The sequence below is a fragment of the Seriola lalandi genome, unplaced genomic scaffold (genome assembly GCF_002814215.2).
Source record: "Seriola lalandi dorsalis isolate HSWRI2012SDOR001 ecotype SW California unplaced genomic scaffold, Sedor1 jcf7180002054795, whole genome shotgun sequence".
In the NCBI taxonomy this organism is placed as follows: domain Eukaryota; kingdom Metazoa; phylum Chordata; class Actinopteri; order Carangiformes; family Carangidae; genus Seriola; species Seriola lalandi.
This window is the reverse complement of record NW_019525348.1, coordinates 2,262,700-2,280,661: the sequence shown is the minus strand read 5'-3', so window position 1 is coordinate 2,280,661 and position 17,962 is coordinate 2,262,700. Positions and strand designations below refer to the sequence as shown.

At 40.2% G+C, this 17,962-nt stretch overlaps 1 protein-coding gene across 4 annotated transcripts in view; it reads left to right on the top strand.

Annotated features, from left to right (window-relative positions):
* LOC111669530 (stromal membrane-associated protein 1-like) overlaps window positions 1-17,962 on the top strand; it is a 112,594-nt gene that overhangs the window by 37,819 nt on the left and 56,813 nt on the right. For 2 of the 4 annotated variants that reach the window (XM_023425874.2, XM_023425871.2), the window contains exons 5-6: window positions 1,123-1,191; window positions 4,562-4,639. In XM_023425874.2, coding sequence (XP_023281642.1) covers window positions 1,123-1,191; window positions 4,562-4,639 — 147 coding nt within the window. The remainder of the gene's footprint in view (window positions 1-1,122; window positions 1,192-4,561; window positions 4,640-17,962) is intronic. The other 2 variants (XM_023425873.2, XM_087179155.1) reach the window with 2 other exon arrangements.

Sequence of the window (17,962 nt, the reverse complement as noted above, 5' to 3'; positions counted from 1 at the left end):
TGAACTTAGGACGCTAACCAACTGCACGCATGACTTTCTAATAGTGACCCACTGTAGCCTCCAATCTGCCCTGAAGACGCAGCGCTGCTCAGAGGAAGTATTATAACCTCTTGTCTTATAAACGCAACAATGGCCGAAGCTCTTGTCAAGTGACAATCACCACCACCTGCTCATGGCAAGAAAACACGTTCAGAGGCAGAGAAATATTACAAATGGCCTCTTATATAACACTGTCTTCATGTGTTCACCCCATCTCTCACGGTCAGATGCTTAAAAGAAAATTAAAACTGAGAAAATAGATTTCACAGATAGGGCTAAGGATGTGGACTATTGTACATTCATACAGAGCACGTTATTAGTGTCCAGTTTAGTTTGTAGTGGGCTTGTAATACAGACCCACTCCACGTGTGCACAGGGGTCCACCAGGATCCAGATAAAGAAATTTACTTCACGCCGTCCCTCACAGAAACCACAAATTGGCTTCGTCCTCCAGCTGCGCTGCTCTCTCTGGGACCGCAGGGAGTTGTTAGGAGGATAACAGAAATACCCTACATTAATCTTTTCATTACCTTTTCCACATTTGTCAACTTGTTCCGTGGCCGCTGCTGCCCTGTTTGATCCCTGTTTCCTTCTCTACAGACCACATTGATGAGCACAAAAATATAAAAAAGGACTGTGAAAACAGCCTCTGCTGCTGGTAGACTGCAGAGTTCAGTTCAAGCCTTCGCTCAGTCTGCCTCACAGGTCAATGACAGGTTAATAGAGGTCATCCCTGCACTCCATAACTGCGCGTGTTTGTGGGCCTGCGAGTCCCTATTTTGACACCATTCATTCAGTGCAGCTGTGAGGCTGAATATAACCTTGGCTCGCAGCATCTATCGAAGCGAAGTGTACTCTGCTATAGTGGAGAAATTCTCCTTCATTCCCTCTAATTAACTCTGCTCTCTCTCTGCTCCGCTTCACTCTTCTTCCTTCTGCATTGCTCTCTTTCTCTCTCTCTCTCCGCAGTCTGTTCTCCTTGTTCTTCCTGTCTGCCGTCACCCCCCCCCCCCGTCCCCCCCCCCCGTCCTCTTCCTCTGTTGTCTGCGTCTAACCCTCTGTCTGAAATTCTCTGTCTTCCAGCAGAAGTCATCTGAAGCTGCTCCTCCCTCCACCTCACCATCCTCCCAGGCTGACAGGAACAGACAGGAGGTACAGGTCTCCTCTGTAGTCTGCTGTGGTGTTGTGGTGGTGGTGTTCTGCTGCATTGTTGTCCTGTAGAGTTGTTGTGGTGTTGTCATGTCCTGTGTCACTGTTTTGTTGGCCCTAGTGAAGGCCATAACAGTCAACTTTATTCAGCCAGTGGTAGACTATTTGATCGGCTCATAGCATATTTTTCTATAGACTCATTTTATCAATTGGTCGATTAATCTAAACAATTAATTCCCCTCCAGAAGATCTGCTTTACACACACTCAGATTCTGGTCTAAACATTTGCTCAAACGCTTATTCAGTGTAAACTCTCAGGCAACAGCGGACGACATTATGGCTTTATGAGAGAATTTAGCAGCTACAAGGACAAAAGATATTAAAAAGCTCCATCTACTAATGAACAGACAACAATTACATGAAGTCATCCTTCACATGTTTGTGACTAATCTCACTGTGCGCCAAAAAAATAATTATCACAAAATAACTCTGGTTAAACAAGACTTAGAGTGAAGGAATTTAAACTCATGCTTCCGAAGTCAGACACTAACCAGCTGTAGGGATGGGTATTGTTAGGATTTTATCTTTACCTTATCCATACACTTATTGATCCAGGTCACACTACTACTGATTCCTTGAGCCGCAGCCTCTGCTCTGCTGTTCACGCTGTGTGTGTGTGTGTGTGTGTTTGTGTGTGTGTGTGTGTGTGTGTGTGTGTGTGTGTGTGAGTGAGTGCAGCCCCACCTCTCCCAGAGAGCAGAGGACAGAGAAACAGTGCAAACATTGAAAATAAATATATGAATAAATCACTGAATGGGAAACGATGCGTTGACTTAAAATATTGATGTTGACGCATTTTCAGTGTCAACATCTACCTGTGGCGACTAATCGCGGCAGCCCCTAGCACTGTAACTAATGTTGGCTAATTTCTTTCATTTTAACCTCATAAAGTATTTAACCACATAAAAGATGTCATTTTATTTTACAGTATAGGAGATCCCTTTCTCTTGAGCTCTGGTTTGAAGTCTTTATTCAAACATCATGTAAAACAGGTCACTCACACGTGAACTTTGCTAAACTCAAACGCTGTCCGAGGAAGCCAGAGATCACAAAATTGACACTTGTTTTTGTCCTTTTTTCCTAATTACTTTTTACATCTTGCAGCAGTTCAACAACATTTTATCAAATCTGATTCCAGCTTTGCATCGCTGTATTAAATCCTTGTTAAAAGCCTTCTTTATTGAATGTAATTAGGTTTGGCTTTTAAAAAGTTAGAGATGACTCAAACTCAAAGATCTTTCATCAGCTTGTGTTGGATGAGAGGACAGAGACGCCACAGTTTTAAGTAGCAGTCTGATTAATGTTCACAACCAGCTCCAGCATGAAGACGAGATGAAATGAGCAGAGTAATTGATCAAATGTATCTTCACACATTGAAGAGTTTTTCTCATTTTTCATTAGCTAAATACTGGAGGTCCTCATGCAGAACTGTTTAAGTTGATAAGCTTAGAGTATTGATTCATTCAGTGACTGGAACAATCAACAGCATCGTTTCTCTAGAAGGGATGTAAGTTTCACAATGGAACGAAAAAGAGGTGTCCGTGGCATCTACACTACTTTCTGCTAACAATCAAACAATGCAATATCTTACATTTCATAAACATGACTGTTGCGCAGCGCTGCGTGTCAGTGATGATGCAAAATGAGTCTGTGTCTCCTTTCATAGCCACTTTTCCTTGACCTCGGCTGGAACACGTCATGAGGTGTGGAAAGATATGATGGAGAATGCCAACTGCCATAACTGTGGTTGGCTGAAAGAGGGAGGGGTGGAGGGTGGGGGTGGGGAGAGGGCCTGTGATTATTGCCCCTCGTGTTAACTCTTTAAATATGTGAGAAACAAAAGCCCCGTGATATGTGGAGGGAGATCTCGGCTGTAATTTGCTGTGTTGTATTAGTATGATCAGATGGGAGTGTAATAGCCTGGGTTCACATGGGAGTATAATGCTGCTGGAGAAAATTGCCCAATGCTAGCCTCATTAGCTCATTGAGTCACAGAGGTGGTGCCTGAGCCAGAGCCCCAGAGATAATACACTCACACTCACTGATGGATATGTCAACAAAGAAAATGTAGACAGGCAAGAATATGAAGTTATCAGTAATTTAAGGTCATTTACTAAAGACCAGACCAGAGTGGAAACCAATATCTGGCCTCTATTCTGCTGAAATGCTTCTGACTTCATCGCTTTAATTTCTTTGTCTTGAAAAATCTTCAGAAATTAAAATTCAAGCAAAAATAAACATATCTTTCTCCCTGGGTGAAGCCATCATGACATCTGACCCTGGCTCTCTGTGGGTGACAGAGTTTATAATGTGCTGTGTTTGGTTTTTTATATATATATATATATATATATATAAATATTCAAAAAACAGTGACTGCGGAATAATTTTAGACGCTCTCAGTGTTAAATCTGATTTGCATGTCTCTAAATATTGATGTTATTCACTCCTGTTTATTATGTTCTCAAGACAAAAAAATAAAAATCTCAGCATAAATAACTATAAAAACACGAACATCCAATGAAGTAAACAGACTGTTATTGTTACAATAATGGCTCGACTGGAGGCTTCACTCGCTAAGGTAAAGCTCTTCTCTTTGGTTTCCTGACAGTCATTAACTAAAGCATGTCGGTGGCTGGCATCAGCACTGGCTCATTTGCATATAACAAAGCAAGACAGAAGCATTAACCTGAAAACACTACATCAACTCTCCGAACGCTAATAATGTCTGCACATTAAATCTGCATTGTGAGTGCATTAAAATCACATTAAGGAAGGAGAGATCTAATTGTTTTCAACCTGCTATGAGGTATAGCAAATCTTTACCATTAGGCTTCATGTGTCCTCCTATAGAATATTATAATGGATGTCAAATGGTGATTTAATGAAGAAAAGTGCTTTCTTTCAGTATGCCTAATTAGTATTATATTGCTAATTATAGCATGGCAGGGCAGGGACATGTCAGTTATTGATGTGATATGCTTTTTGCCGCAGAATCTTTTTATGCATCTATACCTTCAGCTATACTGAACATCATTCATTAATACATATTATATACAGATTCAGTCGAAGTGTGTATGAATATTAATTATTATTGTTAATGTCACACTTGTCTCGAATGATTAAAAAGACGTTTTGTAAGCTCTTTACTCTGCCAATAGAGTATTGAGGTTGCTCATTGAATACATGTGTTTGAACATGTACAGGTCATGTAGCGCCACATTGACCTTACATGGTATGATATGAATACTACATGCTGTATAAACCGTAGCAAACCTGCCACTGTCTGACACTGGCTCTTTTTTTTTCTCCTCAGAAGGAGCGTGAAAAGAAGAAGGAGGAGAAGAAGAAAGAGAGGGATGTTGATAAAGGAGAGAGACTCAACAACACAAAGGTACTGGATGGATTACACGTAACGTTGCAAACAAGTAACTGATGAGCCAAAACATAATGAGCAGTCGCAGATGATGGTCATGTCAAGGTGTGGTGTATATCAGACAGAAATGTCCGATCCTTGTGTCCCCCCTAAAGCCCTGAACCCTCACATGATTAACTGCCATCAGCTGATAAATGATTGAGTGTGAGAGGCTGCAGCGGCTCAGAATGCTATAAAGAGGAAATGGAAAGGGACATCACTTTGTGACATCAAATTAACATTGCGTACAGTTTCTGGGTTTGAGACTTTTGACATTTTTTATTTCCTCCCTTTGCTTCCTATTTGTAAACAAGAGCAATGTTGGATCAGATCTGATGAAAAGCAGATTTATCATTGTCAATAGACAACAAATGACTACACACAGTTCTGGCTCTGAATCACTGCTGAGCTCTGTGTTCATACTTACAGCTAAACTTATTTTTTCTTGTAACATAAATGTTTTTTAACCGTTCCTCTTCTACCTTCTTTTTTTATTTTTTCTGTTTTATGGTGGTTGTATGCCATTTTTTTGTGCTTCCGGGTATCCCCTGGTAACCACTGCAACCCCATGTTTAATGTCACAACGCTATGAACTATAGGCAATTCTCTCAGGCAACGTGTGCAGAAATGCAGACTTACAGAAACTGTGCATAAAGGGCCCAAAATATCTGCCAGAGAGTCGTCGTGCACTTATCGGGAACACGCCTCAAAGTCTAAGTGCATGAGGGTTGGCACATTGGGATTAGGCCTAGGAGAACAGTTGGTTCACTTAAGAATGGTGTAAAAAAGTATTTTCCATGAGCTTCAATCTCTTTTGTTGTAATAATCATGTCTTTGGTGCCAGAATTTTAAAGCATTGAGTTTAGATTTTCAGATTTATTTGTTGAGATTGAGATGCAGTAGATCTTTGTAACAATTTAACACAAGGATAGTGTGTCTGTCAGTCTCAGTCACATACAAACTAATGTGCACATCACTATTCATTTCAAAATTCATGAAGGTTCTTGTCTTTCAGCAGTAGCTCATGTTTTTATCTTAAAGAATCACTGGATTCAGTTTTGTGCCCTACAAGTTCACCTTCAGTAACAAGGAGGGAAATAAAGGAGGAAAAAAAACCGGGAGTGCAGTCCAGTGACATTGATGGCGCTTTATGTACACTGGTGTATAGGTACTGAAGGCCCAAAGGAGAAGTGCTGCCTTGTTTGTGTGTGTGTCAGCGCTGCGTTATGAATGCATGATGTGCGACAACAGAGAGGGCGAGTCGCTCCACCTCTGTGGTGCAGGAGCTGAATCCTCAAGGGAATCTTCTCATAAACATTCATGTTGCTCACAGATGCTTTAGTTTTGCTCTGTGCATCAGGACGGGGAATTTCTCACTCATGCACAGACGCGTGAACGCGACAACTACTAATCTTAAAAACTATGACATCATCCATAAGAGTGAGAATGTAACTTTAACCTCGGCTGCATTAAACAGGTTTTTAACATATCTGTAATAATTTTTGTCGAGTACTCTTCTTCTTCTTCTTCCTCTTCTGTCAAAAAAACAAAAAACATTACATCACTCAGTGTAGTAAGTGAAGCTCTTGCTGCTGGCAGATAAAGCCAAATTTAGCTTTTTTTAAATGCTCACTGCTCCAGAAAAAGATGTCCTAACATCATGAAAAAGACAACTTGCATAACATTCACATTTAGAATGGATAGATACATGAAATTACTGCTCTTAGCTGAGATACATTTTTAGAGGCGAATGACTTAATTCAGGTGTGACTGGATTGAGCAGTTACCGACGTCCCGTGGTTGTGGGTATGTGATGGAGTGTATTGCGTGCATGTCAGGGCTGTGCTATATTCATGCATATCCATGCTCTGTGTGTGTGTGTGTGTGTGTGTGTGTGTGTGTGTGTGTGTGTGTGTGTGTGTGTGTGTGTGCTGTTAATCTCTCCTTTTGTGGTCAGTCAGACAGGAAGTCATTTGTCTCAGGTTGCTGAGTGTTAATGTGTCCAGTCTGAGCTGAGGAACAGTGTTGTGCTGTAATAAGTTTGCTCCAGTGTTAGGAAAAAATCAATGTTGAAAAGAAATATTGCGTTTTTATTGTGAAGGCATCAAACGCAATCAGCTTATGATTATTCACAATCGATGAAAATCTTATTACCTCCAGACTCGTGCACTGCTACACTGTCTTCACTGTTTGATCCACAATCACTTCAGAGCCAGAACCAGCTGCGATGTCTCATGTGCTGCAGCACCTAATGTAAAGATGAACTGATTCAGCCTCAGCCTTGACTGACGTCACAAGAAATCAATAAAGCAAAATCTAATGTGTCCATTCAACAGACTTTTTGATTGTTTGAAGTTAAATCAAATGAATACAAAGACAAGGTATGTAAATACCCAAAATAAATCAAAATACAAATGAGTTGATGTGCACAATTCAGCTATTTAATTTAATGGAAATGTTTTTGTCACACAGAAATATTATTTGTAATAGTAATACAATTTATCTTTTTAATACTTTAAAAATATTTTTCATATTCTTCACATTCTTTAAAAAAACAATATGTTGAAATTATTTGAATTGACAAATTGGACCAGGGTGTTTCCAAAATATAGGTAGAAAATATAATATATATAAGTAGTAAATATAATTATATGTCTCCTGCAAAGTTTCAAAATTAGGTAAAACTTATTTTCATAGTTTCAAATTTTAGTAATTGAAAAAAATAATTTAAACAAATTACCCTCTGCTTCTTCTTCTATTTACATTTGCCATATGTTGTCAAAAATCCAGAATGGCAGTTGCATAAGAAGATTTATTTGAAACTACCTGCAGTTTCACTTCAGTCTGCACCACCTGTCAGCAGTAGTTCAGACTCACACACACACACACACACACACACACACACACACACACACACACACACACGTACAGTTAGGTATAGTTAGTACAGACCCTACACCTTTACTGTCCTGGTCATGTGACCGGCAGGTGTGAGCAAAACTGAGAGATGTACCATCACTGCTGCTGAGCTAGATAACTGCTCCTACATCAAAGCTCCTACTCTGATCTAAAATGCAATTTACTGTATTATGATTAGGTAACATAATTTCTGAATCAAACCGTAGCAGGCAGAGTTGAACTAATTAAAGCAGGTGTGGATTTCATATTAAAATCTGTTCAGTAGTCAGGGTCAGAAGGACACCATGACTGTGCTTCAGCCTTGATGCGGTCGCTCTGGATTAAGATAAATTACCAACTCATGCAAATTTTTTCTTGGTCAATATCATCAGCCTTGCTGATGATACCAGTGGTTTATTACTACTAATGATGGGCAAGCTTTAAACTTCTAGTTTTTAACTCTTGTGCTTGTCTATAACTCGTAGTATTTAAAGAAAAGATCCAATATTTTTCATCTTGGATGTGATTCTCATGGTTGTGTCCAGTCATGCTATTCACTGTACATACACACTTAGCCTGACTGAAAGAGAACACAGGAATTAGCAGCCTGGATTAGCTATTGAAGCTGACGTCATCAGGAACTACTTCAGTAGGAAACTTACTGGCCAACCACATTAGCTGCCTTTTCATTTGCAATGATAACATATAAAACTTGCATATTATTTCACATAAAACATTATTCTACTTAACAAATGATAAAAAAAAAGATGTCCTGAGAGGCTTTGATTGCTGGGGTTAGGTTTTAATTTCTCTTGCTTATCGTATAGAGAGCCAACTTTTCGGTCTCCAGCACAGCAGTGTCAATCAGTTCACTTTTTGTAGTTACACAGCTGGGATTTCTCATCTGAGGACACTTCTCTTTTTTACCCAGGTCTGTTCACTCCTTGCAGCAGTGAAGTTTCCTCCGCCGTCAGCTTTGGAGAACAGTGACTTTAGGAGCACCACAATCAGACGTTTCCTTTAATGTAATCAAGCAGCCATATAAAAACATGGTATTTTGGCGTATTTGTAAATCACTCAATATACACATCATATAAGATAAGACTTTATTAGTCCCAGTGTTACTGCAGTGGACAAATAGTAAATAATCTGTACAAATAGATATTTAAGTATAGCAAAAATGGCAGCAGCTAAAGAATATTGCACAGCTGGTGTATGTTAATTATTGCACATGATGAGTTTGTCAGTTTTTCGTTGTGTGTGGTCTACTACTGCACCATTTGTCATACAGCCTACATAACAGTGGAAACAAACTGACAGGATTTTTAGCCATTTTAGCAGCACAGCCACCTCAGACATTCATAGTCCCACGATGATGAATTCCCTTGAGTTTTCCTCTTTCGCCTGATGATGTTCACATTTGTGTTTTCTCATTTGGGTGGATTGTCATGAAATGAGCTACAAATACTCATGACCTTTTATGATCCTGTGACCTTTACAGCATCTCAGTTGACCCACAGTTAGGTTACACATTGATCTATGTGTGTATATGCTGTACATGTCGTTCGTCTCATGTACTCTCTCTCTTTCTCTGTGTGTGTGTGTGTGTGTGTGTGTGTGTGTGTGTGTGTGTGTGTGTGTGTGTGTGTGTGTGTGTTTATGTGTTTATGTGTGCTGGCAGAGATATGTGGCATTGTTCATCTCCGACTCTACCTCCTTATCAGCTGCTCCTGCTGTCGATGAGCCCCAGTGTCAAGGAGATATTTGAGGACATTTTGTGTGTGTGAGAGAGAGAGAGAGAAAGAGAGAGAGAGAGACAGACAGACTTGTTAGTCTAAGTGTAAGTGTGCTGACGTGCTGAAAGATGTCCCCAGTATAGCAGGAAACATGCTGACAGCCATGTTTCTCTGTCTCTTTCTTCTCACTCTCTTTGTCTCTCACTCACCTTGTCCTTGTCTCACTCTCTCTCACCCTGTTCCACCCCTTCACTCAGCCCTGTGCCTTGTCCCTCTCTGTCAAACAAAGACGTACTGTGCTGTCATGACATAACCCAACTATGTGACAGCACCTTTCATTTTCCCATGCAGATAATATACTGTACATATCTGTGAGAGGATACTCTCTCTCACACACACACACACACACACACACACACACACACACACACACACACTTGTTCAGTGGTTTCAGGATGGAGCAGAGCGAGGTTTAATCAGCAGATAAATTTCATTTCCTTTCACTTCACCTCATTTCACTTCACTTTGGCTTTTCTTTTCTCATATTAAAATCCAAACAAAGAACAGAGTATAAAATACTGTGAATCCACCAGCTACTGAACTAATTTTGCAGATGAAAGTCTGAGAGGGGGGCTACAATCAATATGGATTTTTTCATGGCTGATTCTGAAATTGTTGGGTTGCAGCTGCAGGGAGACAAAAATCAATCAACATTTTAACAATTTCTGTAACAGAAAAAAACTCTTTTTATATATAGCAGAGTAAAGAAGCTTTTATATTATGCAGTTAACAATCCACTGAAATCTAGGAGATAATAATACCTGCATATTATTGAATCTGATGAAATTAGAATCTGTTCAAGCTAAGAGCTTCCTGAGCACAGACATCCCCGTATTAACGAGTCAACTTAACTAATTATGCATAGGTTCATAAATATTTGTTTCTATGAAATCACATTTTAAAGGGTTACTCCAGCAATTTCATATTACACTTTCATATTGTGAGGGGACTCATAAGTGGTTGACAGAGCCTTACTTTCAGTTCCTGATGTGGGTCAAGATTCAAAAACACTGCATCCCGCAGTTCCCATAATGCAACAGCCTCTGTTCAAATTCTCAGTCTTTTCATTTGATAAAAATGATCTAAGCTGTTTCCTATCATCCGCAGTTATTCATCTTCATCAAAAGAAGATTTTTGTTTGTCATGTGCTTCTGATATATTCTTTCTTATCTATACACATTTTTAATTTTTATAAATCTCAACACATTTACTGATGTTTTTTATTTAGTACACATTGCCCATAATTATGAGAAATTAATAAATAATGAAATGAAGTTAATAATAATATAGAAGAACAGGTCAGTGCATATGCATAGGCTATAACAGCCTGCATGTCAGATGATTTTGTTCATCTGTAGTATGAAAACATCAGATTTCCACACAGTCATAGAAATAAGAAAGGTCCTGGTTAGAGTTCAGTATTAAAATCCTAGCACATCACGGAGCTCTCTCATCTCTTCTGATTGGTCATCCACACTGGATGGGTAGTAGAGGTCAGGTTCAACAGTAGTTTAGCTGACTTTGCTAACAATCAGCACAGGAGCTGAGAGGGATTTAGCAGCTAACTGTTCTCCACAGTGAATATGCTTAAAGGAGCTATTTGTAAGTTTTACTATTGCCACATAGGCAACGTTAGCATTAACAGCTATTTACCCACCTGTCTAGAAGAAGTGTTAAACATCAAATTTCGTTTCTTTATTCAACAAGAACTGGCTCCAAGGGTGGAAAGAGACACCAATGTTAACTCTTGTTTCTGTCACTTCTTTTCTTTTGTTGAAGTTAGCATGCTAACCAGCTAGTTCCAGTTTGGCCGGACCTTCTTGTCACTTTCTGATAGTGACTCACTGTAGCGTCCAGTCGGCCCTGAAGATGTAGCGCTGCCCAGAGTGAAATGTGGAAAAAAACAGCGAATAACTAGCATTTTATTTTATTTGTAAAATCAGGAAGCAAAAGAAAATTTAAGATGGATTGGGTTGTTGCACTCAGTTGCTTCTTCCTCATAAGACTTTCAATTCAGAAAATGTTTTGGTAGGGGGTTATTTGAGTTTTGATTGCCCATCCATTTCTGTTTTGATTACATTTTAATTTTGGATGTGTTTGAATTATTAGTGAATTGTTGAATTTGGTTATGTAACCACTGTTCCTGTGATGGCAAGTTTAGTCAACTATAACTGATCACTCAATCAAATGTTGGACTGACTTCTTGAATAGTTTCATATTTTGAAAATATTTGAGAAAACTTTCATCTCGAGGCGACACTGTGGCTGCAGCACAAACTGTCCAAGGTTAAAAGGCTGGCTTCGTCATTTTTCTTTGCTAATGCATCTCAAACAAAGAAACCGTCAGAGGAGTGAATGACAAGGTGTTTTGCTGCTTTTTCATCTTTACTACTTGATGACAGCTAGAAAAATAAATTTAATTCACTGTGCCGCTCACAGGCTACAACAGCTACCGGCAACTTTTAAGGTGGAATGTTTTCTTGCATGTTACTCAGCACATGACATACATTGATGTCAGTCAATACACCTTAAATGTCAATAAGATAACACTGACCATTCCATAGTTTTTTTTTTTTAAGTATATTTTTTGGGCTTTTTATGCCTTTGTTGGATAGCACAGTAGAGAGAGACAGGAAATGGGGAGGCAGAGAGAGGGGGAATGACATGCGATGTGGGATTAGAACCGGGGCCGACTGCAGCGAGGACTGTAGCCTCTACATATGGGGCGCCTGCTCAACCCACTGCACCACTCGACGCCCCCATTCCATTGGTTTTTATTGGCTCACTAGCATGACATACGCTTTATTGGTGATTGGATCTTGAAGTATGAATTTGAACAGGATTATGCAAACTGTGAAGATGATGTTCCCTCACTTTTCCAGAAAAAAAGTGGTGTAGCGTTGTTCTGGTGCATTCTGGCAGCACTACACCTCAGTAAAGTGAGTCCAGTCCCAGACCATGCACACTGCAGGCTCTCATGCACACCCTGAAAGACAGTCAAACAAAGATTGCCAGTATACAGTCAGTGTAATTGCGACTTCATGACATTGCAGCAGCAGCAATAATTTTGCAGTAGTGGGCCGCTGTAACTCTCAGAGACCTATGATCTTAAATTCATTTACATTTACTCATTTGGCAGACACTTTTATCCAAAGCGGCTTAAAAGTGAGGGACATCACTAAAGCTTCAGTGCAGTGGGAGACCTTGGTTTAATTAATAAGTACTACATCTGTTGAACAACATCACACCCACGTCACATCTTTGTGGCGGTGAGAAAGAAGCCAGGGTTTAAACTCTCTTTTTTCATTTGTTACGCAACTATTTCAGGCACTATTTTTGTGAACTCTGGCTGTGACATTATAGTATTGAGTCTCTCCCCCCCCCCCCATGATGACTGGCTTTTCACTCCACCTTCCAGTGAGGCTGTTTGGATCAAGTAAAAACACTTTGGATTTCCAAAGTTCTTTGGAACAGCCTGTTGTACGGCCTAGTTCTGATAGATTATAACCAGGACCTAAGTGCGCTACAGTTTGTGATATCATAGCTAATAAAAAGTTTTGCATCTAATATCTCGATATATAGGGCCACAATTTTAGGTTAACATCCAACTTTCCACTAAATCTTAAAACACACTGACCAAGTTAAATACACAGCACAGGTTTACTTTACTTTAGCAGAACTAGACAGCACATTTCTCTTAATAAGGCCGTATTTGCTGAAGCATGTTGATTTTATAATTGATGCTGTCTTCTTTCCTTCCTTAATCAAGACCAGCAAAGTGTAGATTTTTCCCCTAAGCCACCATAACACAGGTGTTCAAGCAGATGTTAGGCAGTGTTATCCCTTCACGGCACATCAGTCTGGTGTGATAGTGATTGAAACTTACCTTACCTCAGCATATCAGTCCCCGAACAGTAGTTTCACTTGTACATTCATCTTAACAATGCTCCTCCTATGGTGGTCTGGTCCATGTCAGATCTGTTATTATTGACCACAGTAGGACATTAGCCTCCACCAGATAAGAAGCAGTAGGACTGAAGGGGAGTCAAAGATTTAAAAAGATAGAGATATATTAAGACACATGACATAGAGGTGAGATATGAACGAATCAATAATTCAGATGGTGAGAGATCGGGATGGATCCTGTGCTGGCTGCTTACATAAGCTGTTTTTGGATTAGGATAGATGATGTACCGCTTGAATATCACATGTATGTACTTTGTTCGTAGGAGCAGGGAGATTCACCTAAAGGAAAGAAAGGGTGTGGGTCTTCAGATCCCAGAGGTGGAGAAAGTTCATGTAGAAGTTAATTTAGGAGACCCGATTTTGCACCAAATCACAGACTTGCGGTTAATGTTTGCCTTTCTCTTAACCATATTAGCCATTAGCCCAAAGCGCTAACCATACTTCAAATGTAATTTCACTTGGCATAACCAGTCTTTGCTTAACCTTAGGCATTCCATAGTTGCTTTGCACAGATATGGCAGGAAACGAGAATGTAAACAAACATCGACATTGACTGTAACCCAGGTTTTTACAGGATGAGAAATATAATCCCCCCTCTCTGTACTGGACCTGCCAGGTGACCAAGGAACATCTGTAGCACGTTGGTATGAAGGTGCAGTGGTTTGATATTGACATCCTCTCAGTGACATAACTTCTCACTCTACTTCAACCATGTCTTCTACAAATGATGTATATGTACAAATAAAAACTTTTGCCATATACATTTTGAAAGAAACATAATTGTTGCCTGGACTTTAGTCACTGGCAACAACAACGTTCTTCACTAGTTCAGTACGTTCTTGCATCACATGGAAGTCAGGGGTGATGGAGAGAGTACAAATTACCAGACTTTGAACCAAAGACCAGGATTAACGTGTTGATAGGTTAAGACTTGCTAGGTTAAAATCTTGACCTTTTAATATGTTGTGGATTCCTGTAAACTAGATGTAGTTTTGGACAGCTATTGGAGAAGTGTCACGTCTCATGCGTCATGTCAGCACTGACGTCTTCAGTATAAACCAAGGGCTGGGTGATATGATGTGAAATCAAACTTTATTTCAAACTTTTCCCTTGATTACAATTAATGAACGATTACTTTGGTGCTTTTCAGTCTCTCTCCTCTTTGAGCCATGCACTCCTCATATTCAGCAATATGATTGTTTTGCAAGTGGTTAAACAAATCGGTGGTGTTACCTTCGCTATTTGTTACATTCACCACTGTCTGGTAGTTGTGATTGATAAGACCCGATAAGGAGGCGAGGCCGGTGTCTGCGTCATTGTTTCCAAAAGTCTCAGTTTCTGTCCGTTCAGACTACAACACAACCACATGGTTTTCAAACTAGAAAGGGTCCAGCAGTGTTTCCAAAATCTCAGGAGCTCGAAAAAACTCTGGAGTAGTGTGGATGCCAGGCGTAACCGTACCAAGAATGATGAGTTTTAAAACTCAAATGTTTTCGTGTGGATGTAACCTGAGGCTCGGTGTTTGCGCTTGTGTCATGCATATCGCCAGCTTCGCTTTGAGTGAACACAGACTAATGTTAGTTGTGTGGCAGCAGATACTTTTTTGTTAATTGCCCAGCATTAATTAAACCACGACCATGATTATTTTGCTAACCTTAACTTCAAGTGTTTGGTTTGTCTAAATATAACCAATAAGAAACATTAATCATGCTGTAGTTGGTACGATCAGATATTGTAGAGAAGCAATTGAACAGTATTATCAGTGAATGTTTTGCAGATACATTATTAATGAACATTTTGCGCGTACCACTTAGGCTCAGTCCTTACCGCAGCGGTCATGGGTTTGAGTCCGACCCATGGCCCTTTGCTGCGTGTCATGTCCTTTCTCTCCCCAACTTTCCTGTCACTCTCACTGTCCCCCAAAAAATAACTTACAAAAATCTAATCGTTGTCAAAGCAGTATATGATCCAGATCTCGAGGTGACACTCTCGATGCTAGCCATCATCTCGGTCAGTTTGTGGTGAAACGTTGTTTTTTTAGCTCTTCATGTTTTCCACAGGCACTGAGTTCTGTAGACCCTGATCCCAACTCTGCATCTGTGAACTTTCCAAACACACAAAGCATGTGCATGTCTGCTCCTACATGAGTGTGAATGTTGTTTTTCAGCCTTTTTTTCTTATTGCAGTTAATACGCCTTACACCATATAGCATTTTATTACTTGACTCAATGTGCTTTGATAGACTTGTGGAGTGGTGATAGATACAGGTGTTTTTTGAGGCTGACACTGATGGTTTTGTACAAGGTTAGTAATATTTTGTGCCAACACTCATTATTTTCAAAAGTGGCCTTTTCCATGGCCTTGTTGTTTGAACAGTATTTGGAGACTCAAATTACGTCCTCTCAGACTAAATGAATACCTTTTTATATTTTCAGGTGAAGGGCAGACAGGATGATGTGTCTAATAATTGACAGGGGGAACTCAGGGATATGTTGGGCATTTAAATGAAACATGAACTAGAAGCATTGACTTTTCTGCCCAGCCATCTTAAACTAAATGGGAGTAAAATATTTACCAGCTGTGGTCATAGAGAAAACTCTATATCAGAGGGGATCATCTGACTTGATATGATTTAAAATACAGAGTAGTAGATGATAAATAAATAAGCAAATAAATAAGTAATATAAAATATTCATCACCCAGGATGAAGGTGATACAAAGTTGACTGGAGAGTGGCTTAAAGTCCAACTAACATTAGTCCACGTTCACTCAAAGTGAAGTTGGTGATATGGATGAAACTGAACCTAAAGCTTTGTCCACACTAATGTTTACTCCTGGCGTCCACACACTATTTCGGAGTTTTCGAGCCCCTAAAATGGAGAACTTTAGAAACAATGACACACACACACACACCCGCCTCGCCTCCTGATTGGGTGTTATCATTCATGACTACCAGACAGGGCTGAATGCAACAGGGGTTGCAGCCAAAGGTGTGAGGTGCTGAATGGCGAGTTTCATTAACTGTAATCAAGGTAAAAGTTTGAAATAATCGTAGATATGTATGATGATATGATTCTCCAAGCACTCACTAAATAAACACTGATTGAACTTTAAGTCACTTTTTGTTTCAAACAAACTAATAAAATCACTTTGCCAGGGAGGATTTTTGTCAGGAAACACCTGCCACATGGATTTAAGATTAGGAAAGACATTTAAGTTAAAAGACGTATTTATCACCTACACAGTCATAAATGTGGTGGAAACATGAGAGAGAGAGATAAGAGAACGTAAGGAGAAAGGACACAGTGTACTCCGCACTCGCGCACTACTCAAAAAACACACAATGCTTTTTAGGCAAGCAGTGACTCCATTATCTCTCCAGTCGTTTCCATTCTCTCCTCACCTCCATTCATCTTCATCTCTCCTTCATTTGTCCCTCCCTCTGTCTCTCTCCTCCTCTCTCTTTCCAGCTCTCTGTGTTTGTCGCTCTCTCTATAAACTAAAGCGCTGTCGTCCCATTAGACTGCCGGCGTATGTTGTCTTTTTCTTTCAGCCCATGAATAAATTATCAAAGAGAACAAGAGGCTGCTTTTCCTTCATGGAAAAAACTGGCGCTCGCCTTTGTTGGATATAGAAATGAAGGAGTGTATGTGTTAGTGTGTGTGCGTGTGTGTGCACGTGCGTATGTGTAGATGCATTTGTGTGTGTCTTTGTTCATTCAGTGCAGGGATTTGGGGAGTGTGTTATCGCTAGGTGCTCTGTACATCTGGACTGAGTTGGGCTCTCAGAGGTTCCCGAGATTGGATGTCACACACATACACACACACACACACACACACACACACACACACACACACACACACTCAGCAGCAGCAGCAGCATATCTGTGGTCGATTGGAGTTAGTTTGACTGGATGGTGTGAAGGGCAGCCAAAGGAGCAGCACTCTGTGACTAATAACGTGACACACACACACACACACATACCACACACATAGAAGGCGCTGCACTCTGAGGTCCGGCAGTCAAAGGATCGATAGTGTAGCCACAAGGAGGCTAATCAATAAGCTGGATTTGCACTGCTGGAGGAAGAAACACCCGCACCCAAGACACACACACATCCACCCTCCCACACTGTAAATGCACAGATGAGATAATACACACACCAACCACACAAACATAAGCACATCTCCCCCACTGTGATGCAGCAGAGCCTATATGCCACTGAGGCTGTTACATCCCAGCTTACCGCTCCACACAGAGTGAGGCATGTCTGCTGAGCTGGTTGGCATTTGCACAGCTTGGGGATTTGCAAAATATATCATGCAACAGATTTATTGTCAATCACAGATTTACGTCAAGGCCCTGCTGAAGGAGATGGTCCATAACCTATTTATTTTGACAGTGATCAGTAAATACTGCAGGAGACGGGCGAGCTGTACTTTATCATAGATGCCCCGTCTAGCTGTTTTATTATATGTCGATATCATCATCATCAAATGAATCAATACTTCAGCAGCTTGATAATCAGACTGAATGAATGTGTATCTGTCACATCAGTATTGTTTTCGGTTGAAAGAGAAGCTACGGCAGCTGGGAGCGGGCGACTGCAAGTCAAAGAGTTTTTGTCTCTGTAAAGACGGGAC